This window comes from Podarcis vaucheri, assembly GCF_965113315.1.
Source record: "Podarcis vaucheri genome assembly, chromosome: 3".
Lineage (NCBI taxonomy): Eukaryota > Metazoa > Chordata > Lepidosauria > Squamata > Lacertidae > Podarcis > Podarcis vaucheri.
Window position 1 is genome coordinate 79338362 of NC_138761.1, and position 24069 is coordinate 79362430.

General features: G+C 43.9%; 1 protein-coding gene across 2 annotated transcripts; it reads left to right on the forward strand.

Annotated features, from left to right (window-relative positions):
- Window positions 1–889: 889 nt before the first annotated feature.
- On the forward strand, window positions 890–6477 carry NDUFAF4 (NADH:ubiquinone oxidoreductase complex assembly factor 4). Of its 2 annotated transcripts, none has more exons than XM_082218494.1 (3): window positions 890–1050; window positions 2330–2427; window positions 5424–6477. In XM_082218494.1, exons 1-3 carry the CDS (start codon window positions 933–935, stop codon window positions 5715–5717), a joined length of 510 nt encoding a protein of 169 aa, XP_082074620.1. In that variant the 5' UTR covers window positions 890–932; the 3' UTR covers window positions 5718–6477. The 2 variants fall into 2 exon arrangements, with proteins under 2 accessions (XP_082074620.1, XP_082074619.1); XM_082218493.1 differs by having other exon boundaries at window positions 891–1050; window positions 2321–2427.
- Window positions 6478–24069: the final 17592 nt, after the last annotated feature.

Consider the following 24069-nt stretch of genomic DNA (forward strand, 5'->3'; position numbering starts at 1 on the left):
CTTATTGGGCAACCTGTCAGCCTCACTGTCAGCCTCAGCCTAAACTGTGGTGGTGCAGTGGTTAGAGTTCTAGACTAGGAACTGGGAGACCAGGGTTCACATCCCCACCGGGCCATGAAGTTTGCTGGGTGACCTTGGGACAATCACTCTCCTTCAGCCAAACCTACCTCACAGGAAATGTTTGACACTCCCATCATTCTAGATGCATTTTGCGACAGGGGATTTCATTAGCGCAAGCAGTTTCTGAGCTCTGGGTGCAGGACTGTGCCTAAGCTTTCAGATTAGAACTGCAGAGTTGAAGGAAAGGAGGGCCTTTTTCTGCCTGCCCACTTCCAGCCACTTTTTGAAGACCAGAGAAGAGATCCTCTTAAGAATATTAGCGGGGTGGGCAGGAGATGCATGGCTTTGTTTTTTGCAGTCTTGAGATGAGGACTAGACCATGTGAAAAATGGACGTAAGATTTTAGCTGCAGGTCATTCATTTTCAGCTTTATATTCTTGTTATAAAAAAGCACGCCTAGATGTTCCACTGTTGCGTCCATAACCTAGGTTTAAGGTGCCGTTTAGCTCCAAGCTTTCATATCTGAGTTTCTAACACTGCTGTTATAGTTATATCTTGTTTTTTAATATATTTTTGTTGGGGTTGGGGAAGAACCTCACTGAGCTATGTATATTTATTTATCTTTTTATTGATTAAGGGGGGACAGCTGCCCCTCCCATGGGTAAGTCTATGTCCACATATCCTTCCACTAAGTGCAAAGCAAACTGCAATCGATGCGTCCGGCTGCCGGTCTACCCAGAGCTCCCGGCGGCGCCAGCGGGGCCTCCCGCCCGCCATGGGGCGCCCTGTTTCTCCCCGCTTCTCGGTGCGCATGCCCGAATAGGACGTGTCTCCGCCTCGCTTTCGGAAGTGGGAGGCGGCCGCGCGCCGGGATGATGGGCGCCAGGGTGACCCGCGTGTTCAGCAAGTTCAACCTGGAGAGCCGAGCCCACCGGGAAATCGCCAAAGCCAAGCCCGCGCCAGCCCCGCGGCACCCGCAGCCTGCAGACCGTGAGTTAGCCAAGGCGCGCTGCGCACAGCCGCTCCGCTTAAGCAAGGGGGCTGGGTGCCTGAACCGCCCTGTGGCGCCTTTGCTCGGCTGCTCCAGCAGAATGGTTTTCTGTTCTGGGGGCCCTCCTTGCAAGAGGCGCGGCGGCTTAGACACAGCGCCCAAGGAAAGGCCCTGGTGACATTGGGAGCGCCGGCTCTCGCGCCCTGGACATTTGGAAGTGGCTTGCGCGCGCGCACGGCCCTTTGCTCTTCCCAGCTGTATTCCCGCGGCCTACCGGCCTGATTTGCAAGCTGGGAGCTGTAGTCTCCCTGGACTGGTGGAGGAAACCAGCAGGATGTTTTTTTAATGTTTGCCAGCCTACAATTCCCATCAGCCCCAGCCGCCACGGCCAGCGATCGAGGAGTGATGGGAGCTGTTAGTGCATGAACGTCGGCCCAGCCGCATGTTCCCTGCCCAGGCAGTAAGCAAGGCAATGTCGACATCTGTCAAGTGTTTTGCTGGGTTTCTTAACCATCTGTTATTCTAAGCTTTGCCCACTCCCTCCTGATTTCTGTTCATCATGAACTTAAATTAAAACAAAGGGGGTGCAGATCAGATATTTGCCAGTTTTGCAATGAATCCTGTTAAGATAGGGAAGGAAGGAATTTCTGGTCCGCTATCAGATATTTATTTTATTCCATTTCTAACACGGCAAACTCTTAGTGTCTATGAGAGTATCCGTGGGTACTAGCTTACTTAGCCAGGATACATGCCCTCTTCCTGAGAGCCCCTTAAAACAGTGAATTGTGATTGCAGAGGATGCCTCCCTATTTGCCAGTGTGGGATAGTGGATAGAGTGTCAGACTGGGGAAATCCAGGTTCATACCCCCACCTAGCATGAATATATGGTTCTTCAGATGCTGTTGGCTTATTATTCAGTGTGGCCAATGTCCAGAGATTATGGGAGTTGTAGTCTTGATGATCACACGTTCCTCACTCTTACTGTAGACAATAGAACACTGGTCTGGATGAACTATTAATAATCTTGCGCGTTAGTGAGGAAACGGGGAGAGAGAGAAATGGGAGCTTCAAAGCTAGTGCCAAAGCATTTTTCCTGAAGTGTACAGAAATATATACATGTGTGTTGTGAAAGTAGGAGTGTATTAATTCAGGAGTATCCTTACATGCATTATGAACTATTCTCCTGAGGGTTGTAATATTTTGCTTAAGCTAGGGTGGAGGGGAATTGAAATATATAACTTTAGGATGTGTTCTGTAATCTCTCCTTAGACTCCTTAGACACCGACAGATTCCAAGAAGAGATTAAGAGAAAAGATGACCACCTTGACACATTATTAAAGGAAGTCTACGTTGAGTCCAAAGATCCAGTTATGCATGTGAGTCAGGTTATCTTGGAATATGCAGGTGCCAGTTAAGCACTTTAACACACCAGTGACAAGCATAGTCATAGTTTTTGTCCATGTAAAGTTAGGTCTCATTTGCTCTCTTGGATTGTGTGTGTACATATTTTAAACTCATTATCAATGCAAACAAATTATAGTTATTATATAAATGCAGGAATCACATTTGCATCTATCTAAATCAAAGGACGTGGGTGGCACTGTGGGGTTAAACCACAGAGCCTAGGACTTGCCGATCAGAAGGTCGGCGGTTTGTATCCCTGTGACAGGATGAGCTCCCATTGCTCTGTCCCAGCTCCTGCCAACCTAGCAGTTTGAAAGCACATCAAAGTGCAAGTAAATAAATAGGTACCACTCCGGCAGGAAGGTAAACGGCGTTTCCGTGTGGTGCTCTGGTTCGCCAGAAGCGGCTTAGTCATGCTGGCCACATGACCCGGAAGCTGTACGCTGGCTCCCTCAGCCAGTAAAGCGAGATGAGCACTGCAGCCCCAGAGTCGGTCACGACTGGACCTAATGGTCAGGGGTCCATTTACCGTTAAATCAGGGGTCAGCAAGGTTTATCTTGCCTGGGCCGTATCGGTCCCACGGAGATTTCTCCGTAGGCAGGATTGCACGCCCACCCGTGATTTTCAGTGTCTGCGCATGCGCAGACATGATTTTTGGCACTGTGGAAGCGAGTCCCCACACCGCGCTGCGCCAATTTAGAGCAGTGCACAAGTGGGCAGATATATTCCACGGGCCTCCCGAATCGCTCCCTATTTTACTTAATTCGCTATTACTTGTGTTTTACAGTTCCCTTTGCCATTCATTTTGGTGTTCCTTAAAAAAAAAATTCTTATATGCTAAGCCCAGGTATAAACCAGATATTATTTAATATTCTCCGGTGTATTTTAGGATAGAAAGATAGAGCAGAATCCTGTGCTATTTCCATGGGAAGAAGGTACAGTGGTACCCCGCAAGACGAATGCCTCGCGAGACGAAAAACTCGCAAAACGAAAGGTTTTTTCGTTTTCGAGTTGCCTCGCAAGACGAATTTCCCTATGGGCTTGCTTCGCAAAACGAAGCTTGCCCCGGGGACAGCGGGTCTTCTCTTTTGAAGCAAGGGGCGGCGGGGAGAAGCGATCTTCTCCCTGCAGCCCCAGGTCCGGGGACAGCGGGAAGCTCTTCCCGCTGCCCCCGGACCTCTTTTGAAGCAAGGGGCTGCGGGGAGATCGGTGCTCCGAAGCCGGGCGGGGGGGAGGGAACACCTTCTGAAGGCGGGCGGGGGGCGAAAGTCTTTGCTCCCCCCTGCCTGCCTTCCCAGGGGCTTTTAGATCGCCCCGGACAGCGGAGAAGTCCTCCGCTGTCCCGGGGCGATTTTAAAATGCCGCCCGCCAGCATTTTAAGATCGCCCGGACAGCGGAGAAGTCCTCCGCTGTCCCGGGGTTTTTTAAAATGCTGGGGGTGGGAAGAAAAGCCCTTGTCCCCCCCCCCAGCCTTCAGAAGAGGTCCGGGGACAGACTGTCCCCGGACCTGGTCTGAAGGCGGTTTCCCTAGGAACGCATTAATTGATTTTTAATGCATTCCTATGGGAAACCGTGCATCGCAAGACGAAAAACTCGCAAGACGAAGAGACTTGCGGAACGAATTAATTTCGTTTTGCGAGGCACCACTGTACTCTGGTTCTGGATTTTCTGGTTTGCAATGATACACTTAATGATACAATACCAATTGAGTTTAATGGGCCTTATTTTTGATTTAATATGCATAAGATGGCACTGTCAATATGCCATAGTTCCTAGATGAATCTGTCTGAGATTTCTCAGGCTGCAATCCCAAACATACTTAATAGGAAGGCCTTAATTGCAAGTGAGCATGTTTAGGTAATGGGTGAGTATCACAATCCTGTACATGTTTATTCAGCGGCAAGTCATTCTGTGTTCAGTAGGGCTTACTGACCCAAGGGTGTATTGGTTGGAAGGCTGGGGCTTGCATGTCAAATGAGAAATTGTGTGGAGGAAGGAATCGCATGCTTTTAGGCTTATTTTGATACTGTAGTGTGCTCAGTGGGAATAATAATTTTTCATGATACGTAGTGAAGATAGGGAAAGAGTGACCTCCAAAGTTGGTGGGCTCCAGTTCCATAAATCCAAGCCAGCATGGGCAATGGTCAGGAATTATGATAATTGTGGTCTCTCCAGATGTTATTGGGCAACAGATTGGTTAGCCACCCCTGGTTGAGACTGACAGGAAACCACTCTGCAGGGTTTCAGGCAGAACTCATTCCCAGTCTCTGCCATTCTACCCGGGATAATCAGTAAAAACCATATCCTCTGTCACAGCATTTTTTCATAGCTGTGTAGTGGGGTAGGAGAGCTGAAAATAATGCAGATATATTTCACATCTGGCAACCAATGCACCCCTTGGGTTTCAGATAGTACATGGGTAGCTGAGTCTAAAAAGCCCAGGACACAAATTTTCATGGCCCTCATTTACCAGGAGTAATGTTATTTAGCATTAACTGTGGAAGTGTATCCTCGATTCTGGCCAAACTAAGCCTCCTTGAGCAAAACGTCTCCTATGAGCTAACAGAATCCTGAGCAGCCATTTAAAGCTATTAAAATCTGAAGAAAACTCCTTTCTGCCTGGCCCATGAAAGTCATCGAATCAGGCACCAGGCAAGCCAAATAGAGAAGGTTAATTGCACAATTAAGTCCTGCTTTCAGAAAAGAAATGGGTTTAGAATGTTTTAGTTACATTCTGTTGAAAGGGGGAGTGTTAAAAGGCAGGGGTAGCCCACGTGGGGCCTTCCAGATATGGACTGCAACTCTCATCAGCCCCAGCCAGCATTGCCAGTGGCCAGGGATGATGGGAGTTGTAGTCCAATGCCATCTTGAAGTTCCCATGTTACCTACCCCTGCCTTAACGGATGGTGCATTTGTAGCTTGTACACTAAAACCTAACTATTTTTTATATAATTTCCCCCGCTCTAGGTGAAAAACAAAGGAGAAAGCCTTCCTTCTAAGCGAGAGGAACGCAGACTTACAAAAGTAGGCAATCTTGGTCCCCTGGATATTCAGTCTGTTCCTAGAGGCAAAGTCGCCATAGTTGAAGTCTTGACCCTTCTCCATAATCATCTCTACTCTCCGGAAACCTGGACTGCAGAGAAAATAGCAAAGGAATACTCATTAGAATTGAAGGATGTGACTGATCTCTTAGCATTCTTCATCCCGTTTGCGGTGGAGATCTTTCCTCCTCAAGACAAAAAGCAGCCAAAGCCTAGATAAGAATGTCTGCCAAATCTTGACTGACCAAGCTGGTGTCTTCTTAATACTTCACATCTGATTCCCTCTCCACACATACACGCACACACACCTATAAACTGTGTCTTATTTAAACGGTATCTGCCTTTTCTCTCACTGTTGCGTTCATCAACCATCCAGGGCATGCCGTTGTGAAGTAGGAGGCAAAATCTCAACAAAATCTGCAAATACACCCTAAGAATTAAAAAAATCGGAAAATGTTGGCTGCGTGGGAGGTCATCTGTTCTGAAGCAGTTGTCTGTTACGCAGACCCCAGACAACAAAAATGCATTTTATCTGGATCTGATCTTCTTCGGTCCGAGCTCTGCAGAATATCTTGCCCTCATCGCATTCTGTAAATAGTTATAATTAAAGCAAACCAGAGTTACAATGTGTTTATCTTCTGAGAAATGAGTGTGTGTCTAGTTCCTGTGTCTGGCCAAAGGGGGAGGGGCAAAAGAGCAAATGGGGGAAATTGAGTTAGGGTAGGCATTCTTTTAATTTTGGCGTAATTACGGAAGTTAGAAACAAATGGTTTTGGAACCAAAAACAATTCTGCTATGTGTTACTGGCTTACTGGCTGTAATTCTTTGTATGGAAGCCCTTGATAGCTGCTGCTGCCGCCTTTTTGTCTTTGAATTCATGCCTTTTTATTATCAGCCACATACCCATGAAGAGCTGTATTGTCTGAACTTCTGTATCTTGTTGTATGCTTTACTGGAAATCTATATTGATTCAGATGGAATTGCATTAGTTCCTGTTTTGTTGCCTGGCTCTATTTCCTTTGTTTGGCTGTGGGTTACTATGTATATTTAATATGTACCAGAAAATTGGCCCTAAAATGACCAGCAGCCTTCCCTGTGCATAATTTTCCTTTCGATGCTAAAAAAATGACATGCCCTCTGGACCTTTTCACAATGGCCTTATAAAAAAGTAAAAGGAATACCAACAGCTGCATCTTGGGGAAGGCACCTCTTCTGCAAAGGTATTAAAGGTAGAGGAAGCCTGTGTTCTATATGGCGTTTACCTGTAAGTAAACATCGTGGTTCCCAGCCTGGGCATTTTCATTGGTTTTACCTCTCCTTTATGAATGTGTCTCAACAATACAGTGGTACCTTGGGTTAAGTACTTAATTTGTTCTGGAGGTCCGTTCTTAACTTGAAACTGTTCTTAACCTGATGCACCACCTTAGCTAATGGGGCCTCCTGCTGCTGCTGCGCTGGCGGAGCACGATTTCTGTTCTCATCCTGAAGCAAAGTTCTTAACCCGAAGTACTATTTCTGGGTTAGCGGAGTCTGTAACCTGAAGCATATGTAACCCGAGGTACCACTCATATTGAGAGTATCCAGGCTATTGAGGAGGAAAGGAGATTTATGCTTCAGAGGAGACAGGAATAAAGGCAACTATAAAATGGGTCAGGGGAAAGGAATGGGTGTTAGAGTGGAACAGCAGCTGTTGCAATGTGGTAAGAACTGAAGAGGTAGATTAAAAGACAGTGAAATAGGTAAGTGGAGAAAGAAGCCCAGAATCCTACTGGCCAACTGCAGGGTATTTTGAAATGTGACCGTTAGCCTATAAGAAGAGTGGGGAACCCATTGTCCTTTAGAAGATGCTGGCACAGCTAATGGTCAGGTATGATGGAACTTGTGGTCCAGTAACATCTGGAAGAGTTACCAAGTTCCCTATCCCTGGAGTTTGGGCTGAGGGTGTTTCTCAAGAAGGTGGGCTTGCACGGGTAATGTTAAAGCCCTCAAATTATGTGGGAGAGTCCCAACACAGCTCCTTCACACAGTTTGGTTGCACTGTGGGCTTCTCCCACATGACTTTTGTGACATGGGCAAGAAGCAAAGGCTTCAGCAACTTGAAGCGTCACAAAGGTTTAGTTTAGAAGAAGCCCTAAGATGGCTGCCTCCAGGCAGCAGATATTGGCTGACAAAATTCGCAAGGCTAGAATTATTTATTTTCTATTGGGAGCTGGGGGGTATTGCTTCTTGGATTTTCTGACTCATAGCAAAACGTCTACAACCGTCACTATACGGACCAGGCTGTTTTTCACTGCCAAAATAGTTTTTTGCCTCTCTTTGGAAACAGAAAACGTTCAGCACCTTATAGATCCAGCTCTAAAATTAGCGTCTCCAAAGAGACTGTTGGCTTTGAGGTGAGATCTGAAATTTGCAGAGCTAAACAATGTGAGAAAGAAAGCGGTCCTGTTTTTTCTCCCCTTGGTAGAGCGGAAAAGAGACTCCAGAAGCTGCAGCAAGCTGCAAATTGTGTTGGCGATAGCTGGACACCTTCCCTGTGAACTGCTTCTATAATTGGCATTGTGAGAAAGAAAGCGGTAGCAGCTGGAATCTGCTCACACATAATTCAGGCCACACTCCAGAGAAGATAAAGAGCTGCTTTTTTAAAAACAAAGGTTTGATGCCAGGGCTCTGATCCAATACATGTTTACCTGGGAGTAAAACCCATGGAATATAATGCTGTGTTGCTTCTGAGTGTGCCATAGGTGTCTGAACTGAAGTGATAAAGCCAAGGCTGTGAAACTGAATGAATATTACTCAAACCATACATTGCTCTTCCTAAAAAATAAGGTGATTGCACAGGAAGCTGTCTTATATGGAGTCATACTTTGGTCCATTTAGCACAATATTGTCTACAGTGATGGGCAGCAGTTCTCCAGGGTTTCAGGAAAATGTCTCTCCCAGCTGTACCTGGAGATACCAGGAACTGAGCCTGGGATTTTCTGCATGGAAACCAGGTTCTATCCCACCGAGCCACGCCACCATCCCTTAATATCAAATTAATCACACAAATAATTGTGTTACAGGAGAGAGGACTAATTTGCCCTTCAGCACAGGCCTAGCGAGATTGTGCAGTTTGTTTGTTTGTTTAAGAAGGTTGGGTAGCAATTGAACACCTCTTAATTCCCAAGCCCTATGAAGTCTATAGATAGAATAACCACAGTATTGCTGAAATGATATCTGTGGTTGTATTTACATACAGTGTTTGCTGCCTATGAGGTCTGAAACTGAATACACTTTTCTCAGGATGAATGTTAACACCATGTTTCAGACTTGGGTTATGTAGATAATGCATTCTGCTAATGCATTCAAGGACAGCTGCATTTTCTGAAAGTCAAGAAAGTGAAGATCTTTGATGATGGAAGGCAAAAGCTACAGTCCCTTTTGTCTCCATGCTAATCTCCTTTCGTAGCTGAATGGGCCAAATGCTTGTTGGGGGTCCACATGCAAGCTGTCCTTACATTTATCTGAGGAAGCAATAATGTGTGAGCAATCAAGTTCTGCTACAAAATATTTCTTGACTGATGTAGCTTTGGCACCATTCCCCTTGCCTCTGACTGGAGGGGGACGAAAGGAGAACAGTCTATTGAGACAGGGATCCATCTGGATTTCATTTATTAAATTTACACCCAATCCTTCCCAAAGGAGCCCAAAGCATCTGGAGTACTTTCCATTTCCAGATTTTGGATAAATGAGCACAATATTCAAGTATCTTAAAAATTGGTGTGGGCTACTTGTTATGGGTCAGGCATAGGCAAACTCGGCCCTCCAGATGTTTTGGGACTACAACTCCCATCATCCCTAGCTAACAGGACCAGTGGTCAGGGATGATGGGAGTTGTAGTCCCAAAACATCTGGAGGGCCGAGTTTGCCTATGCCTGTTATAGGTCATAGGGGGAAAACTATAAGCAAAATGAAAATAGATGTTAGCCCTGTTCCACAAGAGTTCACTGAGTAAGTTATATCAGTCCCTATGCTTTGTATTTAAGCAAAAGAACATAATTGGCTTGGTTTCCTTTTTTCCTGTTCAATGCTCTAGCACAGAGTGGAAAAACTGCAGCCCTCAGATTAATACCATGCAGTTAAGAGGCAGCTGGAGGGGGGGAGTTGGGAAACTGGGGAAAGCTCTGATCCTCCAGGAGACCTGACTGGCCTCCTTTTCTCTGGCACGGGAAGCCATGTGGGTGTTGTAAGCGCTGGAGAGACACACACTGATTTCAGGTGCATTAAGGAAGGAGGATCATTCTGTGATTTCCAAAAGCCCTTTCACATTTAATACTTAATATATTTTTTCTGAAATGACACCTAACCAAATCCAAACTTGTGCTTGCATCAGAGATTTTTGAAATGGCTTTCAATTGCCTAACTTTAATGCTGTTTTTAAACATACAGATACAAGATCAATGGCAAGTTTGCATGCTAGTATGGTGATGATTTCGCCCTTAATCAAGCAACGCAGACAGGACAATTACTACTACTACTACTACTACCCAGCCACTCATAGACTACAGAAGCATGATGTCCACGCCATCCTACCATGTGGCTGATTGCTAGGAAGCATGTGCTGGGGGTCTGGGTTTTGGCTTGAAAGCAATGATGCTGACCTGGAAGATCAGCCTTCTGAATATGCTGGGGATAGTTTGCATTTGGGAGCATGGGGAACACAAGACTATAGGATATTACCAATGGATCTGTCTGTCCCTGAAGTACTGAAAAGTAGCAGAGAGAGGGGGGCTATCCAAAAACCTTCTGAGGTAGGATAGGGATGAAATCCTGTCCTAATCCAAGTAGATTGTTGCCATCCATCAGATTTCATAACCCACAGTATTACATAGAGAAGCTTTCCCAAATCAAAGCTCTTCTCAGCAGGTTGCTTTTGGAAGCATGTGTTCTTGTTAAAAGCAATTCAGTGTCACATTTTGTGGGGCGAGGAAGAGCTGCACAAAGGAAAACAGCACACATAGGTGTATTTTGTTGCATCGTGACACCAGCAGTTAAGTTCAAATCTGCCTAGATGCTGCATTTTTTCAAATAAAATACAACAGCTGAAATTAAATCACAGCTATAGGAAACCCAGAAGTCACAACTATCAGAAACACTGCTCAGTCCTCCTTCGGGCTTCTGAAGCTTTGCCCACATACTTTTTGAACCTAGTTTACATCTTTAAGGGCTAGAAAATTGCGCTATCTTAAATAGACACTGAAGATGCTAAATTCTGGAGCCAACAGTACCTGAATACTGCTCTGGCGATGTGTTAAGAAGTAGTGGAAAAATATATGAGAAATAGGACGTACTGCTCCATTCTGCAAGTATTTATGTGACATTAGAGTGACTAATTGATGTAGGACTTTCCTTAACTGAAGAAAATGACACTTAAATAAACCAGTGCAGCTGAGTTCTCTGTTCACCACCACTAATCATGCAGGGATCCATGCTAGTGTGCTGGCTGAAGCTGGTTTGCAATCTATTTCTGTTTATGTGCAGTTCGTACTATAGATCAGCCCTAACAACAGGGGGGGAAATCACCCTGTGCTATCAAAGCAGAAAGGAAAAGAAAGCAGTTTTACAACAAATAGATATACCACTCTTTGTCAAAAATATGTTGGTAGCTTTTATATGCAGTGTTGTACAATACATACACTATAGTAGATAACCAAACATTTGCTAGTTGCATTAAAAAAGCAAGTATTAACTCCCTGTTTTTGAGAATCGGAGATAATGCATTTCCTCTTTTGAAATGTTACTTATCATACCATTATTATAAGCCATTATTTCCATGGAGACAATAAGTCCCCAACAGTCTACCATGCTCCAAAACAAACAGAATGGTATTTATCTTGCTTTGCAGTTGTACAAGTGTGTGCCATCTGCCAGCTTTTTAAATGCTATTTTATAGACGTTTTATGGGTTGCGAACAAAGGTAGGAAGGTTGATTTATTGTGCAGCTCAAGTTTGGATGAAAATAATGTACAGTATGTGAGTAGGAAGTTCATTGAAAGGTAATAAATAAGAACAAAGCACATGACAGTGCCTTAAGAGAGTGGATAATGGTTCTTGCTTCAAAGGGATTGTTGTAGTATGTTTATTCTGCTCATTTTTACAATGAAAATTAAGGAATTGGCATGCAAACCTTTCCTCTTCTACCTTCTCTTTTGATGCACGTGTTATCTAACTAATTGGTGCACACATGCTGCTAGCTCAGAAACTGGTTCAAATCACCCACCAGTGAAGATCAGAAGCATCTTGAAGCTCCTCCTGTTCAAACTGCATCAGGGCAATATGTGCTTGGATCAGCAGTTCAGCCAAAGTGAAAAGAGGAAGGCAAGGAAGTGATTTTAGAATCTCACCCTATCTTGAGATCAGCAGTGGCTGTTGGTAGGGTGGAGGGCACAGAGACCATTTTGATGGTGTCAAAATGAAGGTCTGCTTATTGGAAGTAAAAGGTAAAGGTACCCCTGCCCGTACGGGCCAGTCTTGACAGACTCTAGGGTTGTGCGCTCATCTCACTCTAGAGGCCGGGAGCCAGCACTGTCTGCAGACACTTCCGGGTCACGTGGCCAACGTGACGAAGCTGCTCTGGCGAACCGGCACCAGAGCAGCACACGGAAACGCTGTTTACCTTCCCGCTATAAAGCGGTACCTATTTATCTACTTGCACTTAAGGGTGCTTTCGAACTGCTAGGTGGGCAGGAGCTGGGACCGAATGACGGGAGCTCACCCCGCCGTGGGGATTCGAACCGCCGACCATGCGATCGGCAAGTCCTAGGCGCTGAGGTTTTACCCACAGCGCCACCGGCGTCCCTGCTTATTGGAAGTACATGGGGGCAAAAACTTTAATTACACAATTTCTGATATTGCACTAGTGACAGGATTTATATCATCTTTCAAGATGATCAAAATTGCGGACTCCACATAAATATTTCTTTAACCTTCAAAACCCCAAATTTCTGGAATACAATTGCGATGAGAGGCAAAGGATAAATTTATACCTCTGTAACAGGTAGTCACTGAATGAAGAAAACCAGACAAAACATTTGTGTCAATTCCTGAAAATTCTGTGTTCTTAAGGATTGGTTCACAAATACATGTTCACCTGATGACCAGCAATGACTTGCATGCATAAACAAGCCCTTATAGAAGAAACGCCCAAGAATAGGTTTTTCATTTCATTTCACACGACCTTCAACACAATATGTTTCAACCAAGTGTGTTTACATACATAAAAATAGATTTCCTGAAGGTGTGAACTGGGTGGTGTTTTTATGAAGGGCAAGATAAAAATCCCCAAATAAAGGAATAAAACAAATAAATAAAAAGTTATTTATTTATATAACCAAGTGGCTACAATGGAACGTTTTTCTTTGCTTTTGACACAAGATTCCAATGATATCTAAAAGCCCACCTAGCTAGAAGACTGCAATCTGATCCTCATTCATTCATTTTGTGCCATTAGCTGGCTCAGTGCTCAACTAAGCACCATTCAATGTGCTCTTGGTAGGACTGCCTACATTTGGAGTTCATGCTTTTTGGCAAATGTTTCTGCATTCTTTTTCAATGGACTTGCATACACTTCCATCTTAATAGTTTAAACAGAGAAGTCTGCCTGTGAGGCACTATTGTGATAATTAATTCACAATGCAACTAAGGATACTGAGTTGCTCTGCCTAGAAATACATATGCTTATTTAATGGATTCAGTTACTGCTGCCAGGTATTCTAGTCCTCCTTTCTACATTCCCAGGGTTGAATGCAGCTAAGTGTTTTGACTGTTGGAATGGATTTTAATGCATGTGATATCTTCTCCATGCCCTTAGTGTTAATGCAAGCTATTTTAGCACATTATTATAAACATGCTGCTATTTATAGTTAAAGTAAAACACATATTCCTGTAGAATCTCTCATTTAATCAAAACGGTATAAATGATTCACTCTCACAGTTAGTCATCCCTTTGACAAAGCTAAGAAAAACTGAAGGAGGATAGCATTCACTAAAATCTTAAGTAAATTTGCCAAAATCTACACTTCCCACCTTTGTTGCCATACGTCCTGATTTCCCTGGACATAGAGTGGTTTCCGCCCAGGCGCTATTTCCAACGGCCGAATCCCAGCTATGTCCATGAAATTCCAGACGTATGGCAACCCTAGTGGTGACAAGATATTATGGTAAGTTATACTCACTACTTACAAATTAAAACTGAGCAAATAAGTTGGTTCAGTTGGTATCCACCAAAGAGTTCAAATATGGATTTGCCTCCATGCTTCTAAGATATCAGAGCTTCATTAATATAAGAGGTGGAAAGTGGAGGTCCTTGAAAAGTTGGGTCCTATGCCTAGGAGCACATCCTGCTCCTTTCCAACACGCCACAGAATTATGGGATATAGACACGCCCAGCCTGTTCCAATCTGAATCAAAGTGAACATCCAGCATGCTATGTGGGAATGCATCATAAAGTTCCAAATCTCTCTTGTGGGGGTTGAGATCAAAGCTTTATATTATAGCAAGCTCTGTACAAAATTATCATTTCGAATCCTTGTCTATTTAGAAGGTTCTTTATGCAAGATGCTGCTTCTCTTAAATAAGAAGCGTACTTTTGTGGCATGGGACAAGAAAGGCAGCTGCCTTGGATGCAGAGTATGCTGTCTTTGAACTCTAACTGGCAAGGCTTTGTTGTTCAGAGCTGTGCCTACTCTACATTCACTGTTATCACTCAGGAAATAGGTACCAGCATATGCTGTCCCAGTTACCATGGTTTCCATGCAGACACAGTGCTGCTCAGAAAGGAAACAATTAAGCTTAATTTTATATTCACTACTTAAAACACTTTAGGCTTCACAATCTCCCCCATCTCTCCCCCCACCCTGCAACCATCCATCCACACAGGATTGCAGTCTCTGTTACATATAGAAACATTGCCACGACTTGCTTGAATTTTCTACTTCTTCAAACAACAACAACACAAACTTAATTCCCTCCCTTCTTCTCCCGCAATCCTGAATGCAAAAAATGAATGCTGTCACAAAGATTCCTTTATGAAGGATGGCTGAGTATTAGGAGCTGAAGCTTTAGAAAATTACAGGTTTTGACTCCCTCTGAAAGCTGATGGGATGCGTATTTCAGAGTGAGAGCTCAACAATATCTCCTAATCAGCAATAGGCTGCAATTGGCTCACAGGCGAGACAAAATTGCACGAAACTTCCATTAGCTCCAGGTCAAAACTGTAGCAAATTTACATTTAAAAGGCCGGTTTCCATTTCAGTTAGTAACAAAGCTATCCAGTATTCACACTAGCTGGTGCAGTGCAGTGTTTGCACCCTTCACAACAATTGTTGTCAGTGCTGAGATAATGCTGGTGCTTAGGACCAAGATAACCGGTAACAGGTTAAACCTCTTCTAAGCATATTGCAGATGCTTAGAATGATTCCCAAAGTAGTAAATTGTAAAGCATTGTGGTTGCAATCCAAAGAATCAATATGCAGGCATGGGATATGGCTGACACAGCACCTAGAAATATCAGGTAGCATGGACTGTTTCACAAAGCCCCATATCATACAAAACCATCTTCACACTGCTTCCCCCCCACTCCCACCCAATTCGGTAGATTGTCGACTGTGGAAATAATGCACACAGCTTTTCCATTGAAAGAATCCAATACAAATTTGCAAGGGAAACATCCCTATATCTTGCTCCTTGCCCTAAAAGCAGTGAGGAAACCCTTGAATACAAGAGAACTGCATGCACACACGTGAAATCATGAAAAACCACAATGTGAAGAAATGCACAATAAAAGCAATGCAAACACGGTTAAGATTTTAAAAATGGGCAACAAGCACCTTTAAAGCTAGGCATCATTCTGAGAACTTTGGCTATATCTAGGGCATCGTCCTTTTCATTGTGACTGGAGGCACTGGCAGAATATTGCTACACAGTAGTTTAAGAGATGTATTTTTCTCTCTGGGAGAGAGGGAAATAAATATTATCTTGGCCATAGCAAAGGCATTTTCTTCTCACCTTGGTTGCCTGTAGGTTACTTCTAGAGGCGCACCAAACAACAGTGTGAAAGAATTGTCTCACCTTGGATGCCCACTGTAGTTTATTTTGAAAGTGCTAGCATTTAGATCTTTCCCAAGGCTTCTGGTTCTCTCTATTAGGCAGAGCTTCTTCAAAAGGTACAAACAGGTGCCCAGGGGACTAGTGGCTTTTCTCTATGATTTTCACACAGGAGTAGGCAAGGCAAAGCACACTTGGTTGGCCTCCTGCAGGGACAACCCTACAGACTACAGGAAATGAGGTACCAAATGGAAATGGTAGGATTCTGAACTGTGCAACTTCAGACTGCCGGGGGGAAGATTCCAAGTGCTAAAAAGTTCTACATATGTAATGGAACTAGGCATCCGAAGCGGGTGGGTTTGCTAAAACACTTTCCCTCTGATATGCTAGCATTCCTCCCTCAGCCTGAAAACATTATAAAGAAAAGAAAAGAGCACCCCGCTTATGGCTTGCAGCAGTTCTCAACCTGTGGGTCCCCAGATGTTGTTGGAGTACAACTCCCATCATCCCTGAGCTCTGGCCTTGCTAGCTAGGGGTGATGGGAGTTGTAGTTCAACAACATCTGGGGACCCACAGGTTGAGAAAGGCTGGAAAGCAATAGTCCTCTGCAATACGCAGGAACAGCTTTGTCCAAACTGAATGGCCTGGAGATGCTGCTGGACTACAACCAGCCCAATCAGCATGAGGTCATGGGAGTTATAGTCCGTCAGCCCCTGGAGGGCAGCAGGATTGGGAAAATCTGGTGTAGAATCTCTCAGAGGTTAACAGGTAGACATGCACTGGCTCAAGCAGTGGCATGTGGTCAGTGGACTAGGATAGCCCCCTAAAAGTTCCCCTGGAGCACGCTTCCCAAGGCCCGGGAAGCTTCTGCCTGGCTTAGTGAGGGAGATGTGATGCTTGGACAGATCTAAGAGCCCACACACCCCCACCTTCACAAAGCCTGCCAGTGGGATCATGGGAGTTATAGTTCCATGATCCCATGCCCAGCTTTGGGGAGGAGTCTAGAGGGCTCCAGCATTCTGTCAGAGCCCTGAACCCTCCTTCCTAAAGCCCGTGAAACTTCTGCCCAACTTAGGGAGGTGTGATGCTCTAGCACGCAACATCAGAATGCCAAGATGTCACACATGTGACTCCCCCTCCCCCAACCCTCCTCGCAAGCTGGCATCTCTGGGCCTAACTTCCCCAACAAATAATTTCACTGCACACCACTGACCTCAGGCATGGAAAGGGAGCTGCCACCTTTGGCCACAGTTGCTGTCTATTTTGGAAGTGGAGCTTCCTGAATTCAGAACCCTCACCAGGAAAGTGGGAGAAGAAAACCAGGCTAAGCTTATAACACTAACTTCAACATGCCCTCTGCACAGTACAGTGCTGAAGCATGTCTATTCACATCTCAAAGCATCAAAGCGGATTTGGTGGTGGATGGCCCCCGCAGGATACTATGGAAGGGATTTGTGCGCTTTTGTGCTCCTCCTTGGCCTGCTGTTCTCTTTCTTGCTACCTACATTTGCATCGACATACACTTGGCCTGGTTTCTGCTGTTGCTATGGTGCCTAACTTTTTAAGGGCAGAAACCAACAAAACTTCCTTGGGAAAAAGAGGCCGAGTTGTCAGAAGTTGATTAATAGGTCTTTTTCTGTGAGGACACTGCAAAGTGTTTGTACTCAGGCTTCCTGGCCGTAATGAAAGCAAGTGCCTAATTCCCAGGGTACCATGTTTGATTCTAGCACGGCAATTCCATTTAATTCACACAGCCTTGCTAAATTAATCTAATTTGAGGATTTGTTGCAATGTGCACTGCTCTTCCATCTACATTTCTGCCCAGTGTTGGTAAGGAGCATTCTGGTCTGCAGTTTAAATTTTCTGATTCACAGAGCAGTCAGATGAACTCTTCCTGACAGCAAACTACTTGCTTGATTTACTGGAATGCATTCAAACTATTACAAGAAAGCAGTTGCACAAATTTTTATCATCTCAAGAATCTTCCTGTTGCCATCTGAAAATTGTCACTACATCTGCAATATATTTTGGGATGTGTGAATGTGCTGTGGGACAGTGGCAAAGCATCTGTAGAAGGTCTCAAGCTTAATCCCTAGCATATCCAGGTAACTCAAGTGTAACTCATAAGAAGCAAGGTGAACAACTGGTACGGTGCATTGTGAGGCAGCTGCCTACATATTATAAAGCCTTTTAGGAAAAGTTGACACCTGCAATAAAATCCGTATCTTCTAGCATGAATGTTACTGTTCAGGATTCATGTAGCCAACAATGTCATCCTCTAGAATAGTATAAGCTATAAGCAGCTGGAGTAGGTCATTCCCCTCCACCGCAGTTTTTCATCTCCACTCAAAAGACACTCAACAAGATAGCTCAGTCGGTGGAGCATGAGACTTAGGGTTACGAGTTTGAGCTCCATGTTGGGCAAAATGATTCCTGCATCACAGGGGGCAAGACTAGATTCCTTTCCTGTTCCCTTCCAACTTTATGATTCTATGACTGTTGAGCATGCTCAATGCTTGTGGGGCTCATTTCTGGTTCCCTTAGGGTTGTTTTTTTTAAAAGATTGTATCTGCAAATCTAGGGGTTCCCCTTATATTGCTGATACTTTATTCTTATTTCTCAGTAGCCCCATTTTGGTCCCATTTGTGTTGGCACTCACCATTTGGATTTGCTGTTGAAGGAGTGATGGGGGGTGTTAAGTTGCATAATGATTCCCCCCCCCCACACACACAATTGTTGTTGTTGTTTAGTCGTTTAGTCGTGTCCGACTCTTCGTGACTGCATGGACCAGAGCACGCCAGGCACTTCTGTCCTCCACTGCCTCCCGCAGTTTGATCAAACTCATGCTAGTAGCTTCAAGAACACCATCCAACCATCTCATTCTCTGTCGTCCCCTTCTCCTTGTGCCCTCCATCTTTCCCAACATCAGGGTCTTTTCCAGGGAGTCTTCTCTTCTCATGAGGTGGCCAAAGTATTGGAGCCTCAGCTTCACGATCTGTCCTTCCAGTGAGCGCTCAGGGCTGATTTCCTTCAGAATGGAGAGGTTTGATCTTCTTGCAGTCCATGGGACTCTCAAGAGTCTCCTCCAGCACCATAATTCAAAAGCATCAATTCTTCGGCGATCAGCCTTCTTTATGGTCCAGCTCTCACTTCCATACATCACTACTGGGAAAACCATGGCTTTTACTATACGGACCTTTGTTGGCAAGGTGATGTCTCTGCTTTTTAAGATGTTGTCTAGGTTTGCCATCGCCTTTCTCCCAAGGAGCAGGCGTCTTTTAATTTCATGACTGCTGTCACCATCTGCACTGATCATGGAGCCCAAGAAAATAAAATTTCTCACTGCCTCCATTTCTTCCCCATCTATTTGCCAGGAGGTGATGGGCCCAGTGGCCATGATCTTCGTTTTTTTGATGTTGAGCTTCAGACCATATTTTGCGCTCTCCTCTTTCACCCTCATTAAAAGGTTCTTTAATTCCTCTTCACTTTCTGCCATCAAGGTTGTGTCATCTGCATATCTGAGGTTGTTGATGTTTCTTCCGGCAATCTTAATTCCGGCTTGGGATTCATCCAGCCCAGCCTTTCGCATGATGAATTCTGCATATAAGTTAAATAAGCAAGGAGACAATATACAGCCTTGCCGTACTCCTTTCCCAGTTTGGAACCAATCAGTTGTTCCATATCCAGTTCTAACTGTAGCTTCTTGTCCCACATAGAGATTTCGCAGGAGGCAGATGAGGTGATCAGGCACTCCCATTTCTTTAAGAACTTGCCATAGTTTGCTGTGGTCAAGTTCCTCTGCCTCTTCTAAATCCAGCTTGCACTTCTTGGAGTTCTCGGTCCACATACTGCTTGAGCCTTCCTTGTAGAATTTTAAGCATAACCTTGCTAGCATGTGAAATGAGTGAAATTGTGCGGTAGTTGGAGCATTCTTTGGCACTGCCTTTCTTTGGGATTGGGATGTAGACTGATCTTCTCCAATCCTCTGGCCACTGCTGTGTTTTCCAAACTTGCTGGCATATTGAGTGTAGCACCTTAACAGCATCATCTTTTAAAATTTTTAACAGTTCAGCTGGAATACCATCACTTCCACTGGCCTTGTTATTTGCAGTGCTTTCTAAGGCCCATTTGACTTCACTCTCCAGGATGTCTGGCTCAAGGTCAGCAACCACACTACCTGGGGTGTACGAGACATCCATATCTTTCTGGTATAATTCCTCTGTGTATTCTTGCCACCTCTTCTTGATGTCTTCTGCTTCAGTTAGATCTTTACCGCTTTTGTCCTTTATTATGCACACTATTTATATTTATTTATAAAAATATTTAAAGGTAACATCTCATAACATATCATATCATATCATGGGAGTGTACAACAATATCTGTGTAATAAAACAAAAACATCATTATAAAACAGTACAAAATAATCATTTAAATGAGTGGCTAGTCAAAAATGTTTCATACAAATGCATAGGCCTGTCAGCATAGAAAGGTATCCGAACCTCTGCGGGAAGAAAAATATACCGTATTTTTCGCCCCATAGGACACACCGGCCCATAGGACGACCTAGTTTTTTTGGGGGGAAATAAAGAAAAAAAATTTATTTCCCCCCCCCCCGGGTGCAGGGCTGGGGCGGGGGAAGCCCGAGCTTCCCCTGACCCCAGCCCCCAGAACAGGCTGCTATCCGCAAGCCGTGGGAGAGCTGCGCAAAGTCGCGCGGCTTTCCCACGGCTAGCGGAGGGCTGCGCGAAGCCCAAAGCTTGGGGCGTGTTGAGCTCAGCGCGCCCCAAGCTTCTGGGTGCCGGCAAGCTCTCTGCTAGCTGTGGGAGAGCTGCGTCTCCCAAGGCTAGCGGATCGCTTCCTGAAGCCTGGAGAGCGAGAGGGGTCGGTGCACACTGACCCCCCTCGCTCTCCAGGCTTCAGTGAAAGCCTGCATTCACTCCATAGGACGCACACACATTTCCCCTTCATTTTTGGAGGGGAAAAAGTACGTCCTATAGGGCGAAAAATATGGTACGTGGTATATAAATACAGTATTTTTCACATTTCTTATATTCTCAGCCACAGACACCTGTTCATATTGTGGCATCCTTCTTTTACTACACATGTTTACCTTTACACTTTAAAATTGTTGCTCTTTTTTATTATTGGAAAAACAATGGAAACACAATGGGTGGTTGCAATGATTTTAAGGACATATGAAAGAGCTATAGAAGTGAGTCTAGTATAAATACATGAATAAAGACACAATAAATGGAAAACCTGTATCCAAAAATGATGCCAAGCCCTTAACTACACTGATATCCCACAGGAAACCTATGAGGTCAGACACAGGTCAGACAAAGTCAAACCAGTGAGCTAAATAATAATATTATGGTGGATGGGAGAGATACAGAAGTTGACACATAGATAAGGCAGGTTCACTTGACTTCATGAGCTCTATGGAGGAAAGAAGCATTACTTTTGCTTGGCTGATCCTGGACCATTGTAACTTTTCTAAGTGTACATGCATTTATTAAACATGCTAATAGTCAATGATGTCTTATCTGTAAGTCTAGAGCAAATCAAACCTGCCCACCCTAATTTTATAAATAAAAATAAAAGGGAAAAAAGGCAGATAAAGATATCTCAGATAGTTGAAGGTGGTATGATAGATGGATCACTTCTCTATGCTGTACTAACTGTCATCAATCGCAGTTCACATATTTTGTTCTGGACTTAGTTGCTAGTCATTATTTGTGATCACATTCGCTTCCCTCTGTCTTGAGTACTCTCTGGAGTTGGGAGAGGTCAGTCACTTACTTCATGCACACCTTTGGCAATGTTTGGCGGCATCCATAAACACTTCTGATAATTTCTAAGATTGTCCCAAACCTGGAGTGAAATAAGACCAACGTCTCCCTTTCTTCTAATTTTCTATGCATGCCAGAGAGAATGGCTATCTCTCTCTTTCTCAAGCAGCACTGTGGGTCTTTGCAGACATCCTTTTTAGTGCACATTCATGATGATCTGCACTCTTCCTGCTATCAGGGTATCTTCAATACTATTGGTACCTGCAAGTGTTTTGGGGAGGTTGCACTACTTCGTTTCCAATAATATATATCCTGTAATTTACTTACACAGAAAAAGATGTTTGTTCAACTACATGTCTTTATGCCAATATTTGTAATGTTTCAAGTGAAAACTTAAGGGGTGTTTCTGAGTGGATTTCCTTTATCACAGGGTAAGGTTGGCTTTTGTTTCCTTTGTTTTCTAATCTCTGATTAGATGCCATCTAGACAAAGCAAATGCAGGGCATGGCAACACATTATAAAAGGCATAACCATTATTATTTTAGAATGTCTTTTGCACACTTCAGCATACAAAGTGCTGTGTAATTCTTCTTTCATTCAAGGTCATGTTTTTAGATATTTGTTTCTCATTGGATTCTTCAGTAGTGAGAGGATCACAGCTGATTTTTCTGAAACGTTAACTATGAAATGCTTTAGAATAAACAGGGCAGAATTTAACTACTCTTTTTAGACTTGCAAGTACTCTTCATGCCTTTAGAGTACTTTGGGAATAACAACAGATTTGCTGCTGTGTGTACATCATAACAACCTATATTGTAGGGAAGTTCCTCTTATCTGCTCCTTTTTATTTAGCTGAGTGTAATAACAACAACTTGAGAAAATGCCCTTCCTATTTGTGAAAGGCTCTGTTTAGAAAGGCTTTCTAGTATTATACTAGTATTCTAGTATTATAAATTGAAAGCAGGCAAGGTCTTGAGTAGATTTCAGTGATAATAGGTTGGCCCAACAGGAGCCTTGCTCATATAACTGCTATATGCTAATCAACAGGTTGATGATGAATCATCACTTTGTCATGGTGAGTGGGCTTGCACATTCCTATGATCCTTGTGAGCAAAGCCATCAAGAGTCTCATACTCCCAGCAGGGTCACCCATGATCCTACACTTTGTCAAAAGGGAACTCCCCACCAGAGTAGAAATTATATATTGAACAGATGGAAAGCAAAATAAAAAAATTCCTTCCAGTAGCACCTTAAAGACCAACTAAGTTAGTTCTTGGTATGAGCTTTCGTGTGCATGCACACGAAAGCTCATACCAAGAACTAACTTAGTTGGTCTTTAAGGTGCTACTGGAAGGAATTTTTTTATTTTGACTATGGCAGACCAACACGGCTACCTATCTACAGATGGAAAGCAGGTAGTGTGTGAACACTCAGAGGATGACCTCCAAACCATCCTAAGTATCTTCGCAGAAGTTTACAAAAAGCTTGGTCACACAACATCCAAAAAACAAGTATAAAACAACCTCTCTGCAGCGCCACAAATCCAACTCAATGGTGTACTGTTGGAAAGTGTCGATCACTTCTCCTACCTGGGCAGTGATCTTTCCACAAGGGCTGACATTGATGTTGAAATCCAGCATCACCTGAGCTCTGCGAGTGCAGCTTTCTCCCGATTGAAGTGCAGAGTGTTTCAGGACCAGGACATTCACAGGGAATCCAAAATGCTTGTTTACAAAGCTATTGTACTACCAACCCTACTGCATGCTTGTGAAACATGGACCACTTATAAAAGCCATCTCCAACTCCTTGAAGGATTCCATCAACGATGTCTCCGAAATTTTTTACACATCGCTTGGGAAGACAGGCAAACTAATGCCAGTGTACTGGAAGAAGCAAAGATTACCATTGTCGAAGCAATGATTCTTCAACATCAACTTTGTTGGACTGGTCATGTTGTTCAGATGCCTGATTATCGTCTTCCAAAGCAACTAATATATTCCAAACTTAAAAATGGAAAGCGTGATGATGGTGGTCAACAAAAGGCAACCTGCAAATCTAAAAAAAAAATGTAGTATAAACACTGACAATTGGGAAACACTGGCCTGCAAGTGCTCCAATTGGAGAACAGTCTTTAGCAAAGGTGTCATGGACTCTGAAGACACTCGAACTCAGGACAAAAGGGAGAAACGTGCTAAGAAGAAAGCACGTTTGGCAAACCCTCACTGTGATCAACCTATGTCCCCACTGTGGAAAGACGTGTGGATTCAGAATTGGCCACACAGTTACTTACGGACTCACTAAGACCATGTTCATGGAAGACAATCTTATTTGGCTACAAGTGATCACCAAAGAAGAGAAGAAGCAGCTAAACATGTGTTGGACCACCCTGTCTGCTGGCAAGCTCTTCCTAATACTGTTGTAGGATGCAACAATATCATTGGGCAGTTGTTTTATGGCATAATAAGTGCAACCTTGTATTAATACATTATGTTCAGGGAACAGGGAAAAACTAAAAATGAATGGCCCAGATCTATAAATGTCCATGTGCAACAAAGCATAGTTGTAGAACCACTGCTTTGAAGAGAAGTGGCTGGAGAAGTGGAATTAAATCTATATTGCACATCAAGCAGAGACTAGGGCTACTGAGCAGAACACACTGCATTATTTTAACACCAGTCAGTATATGAAAGGCTATCTGAA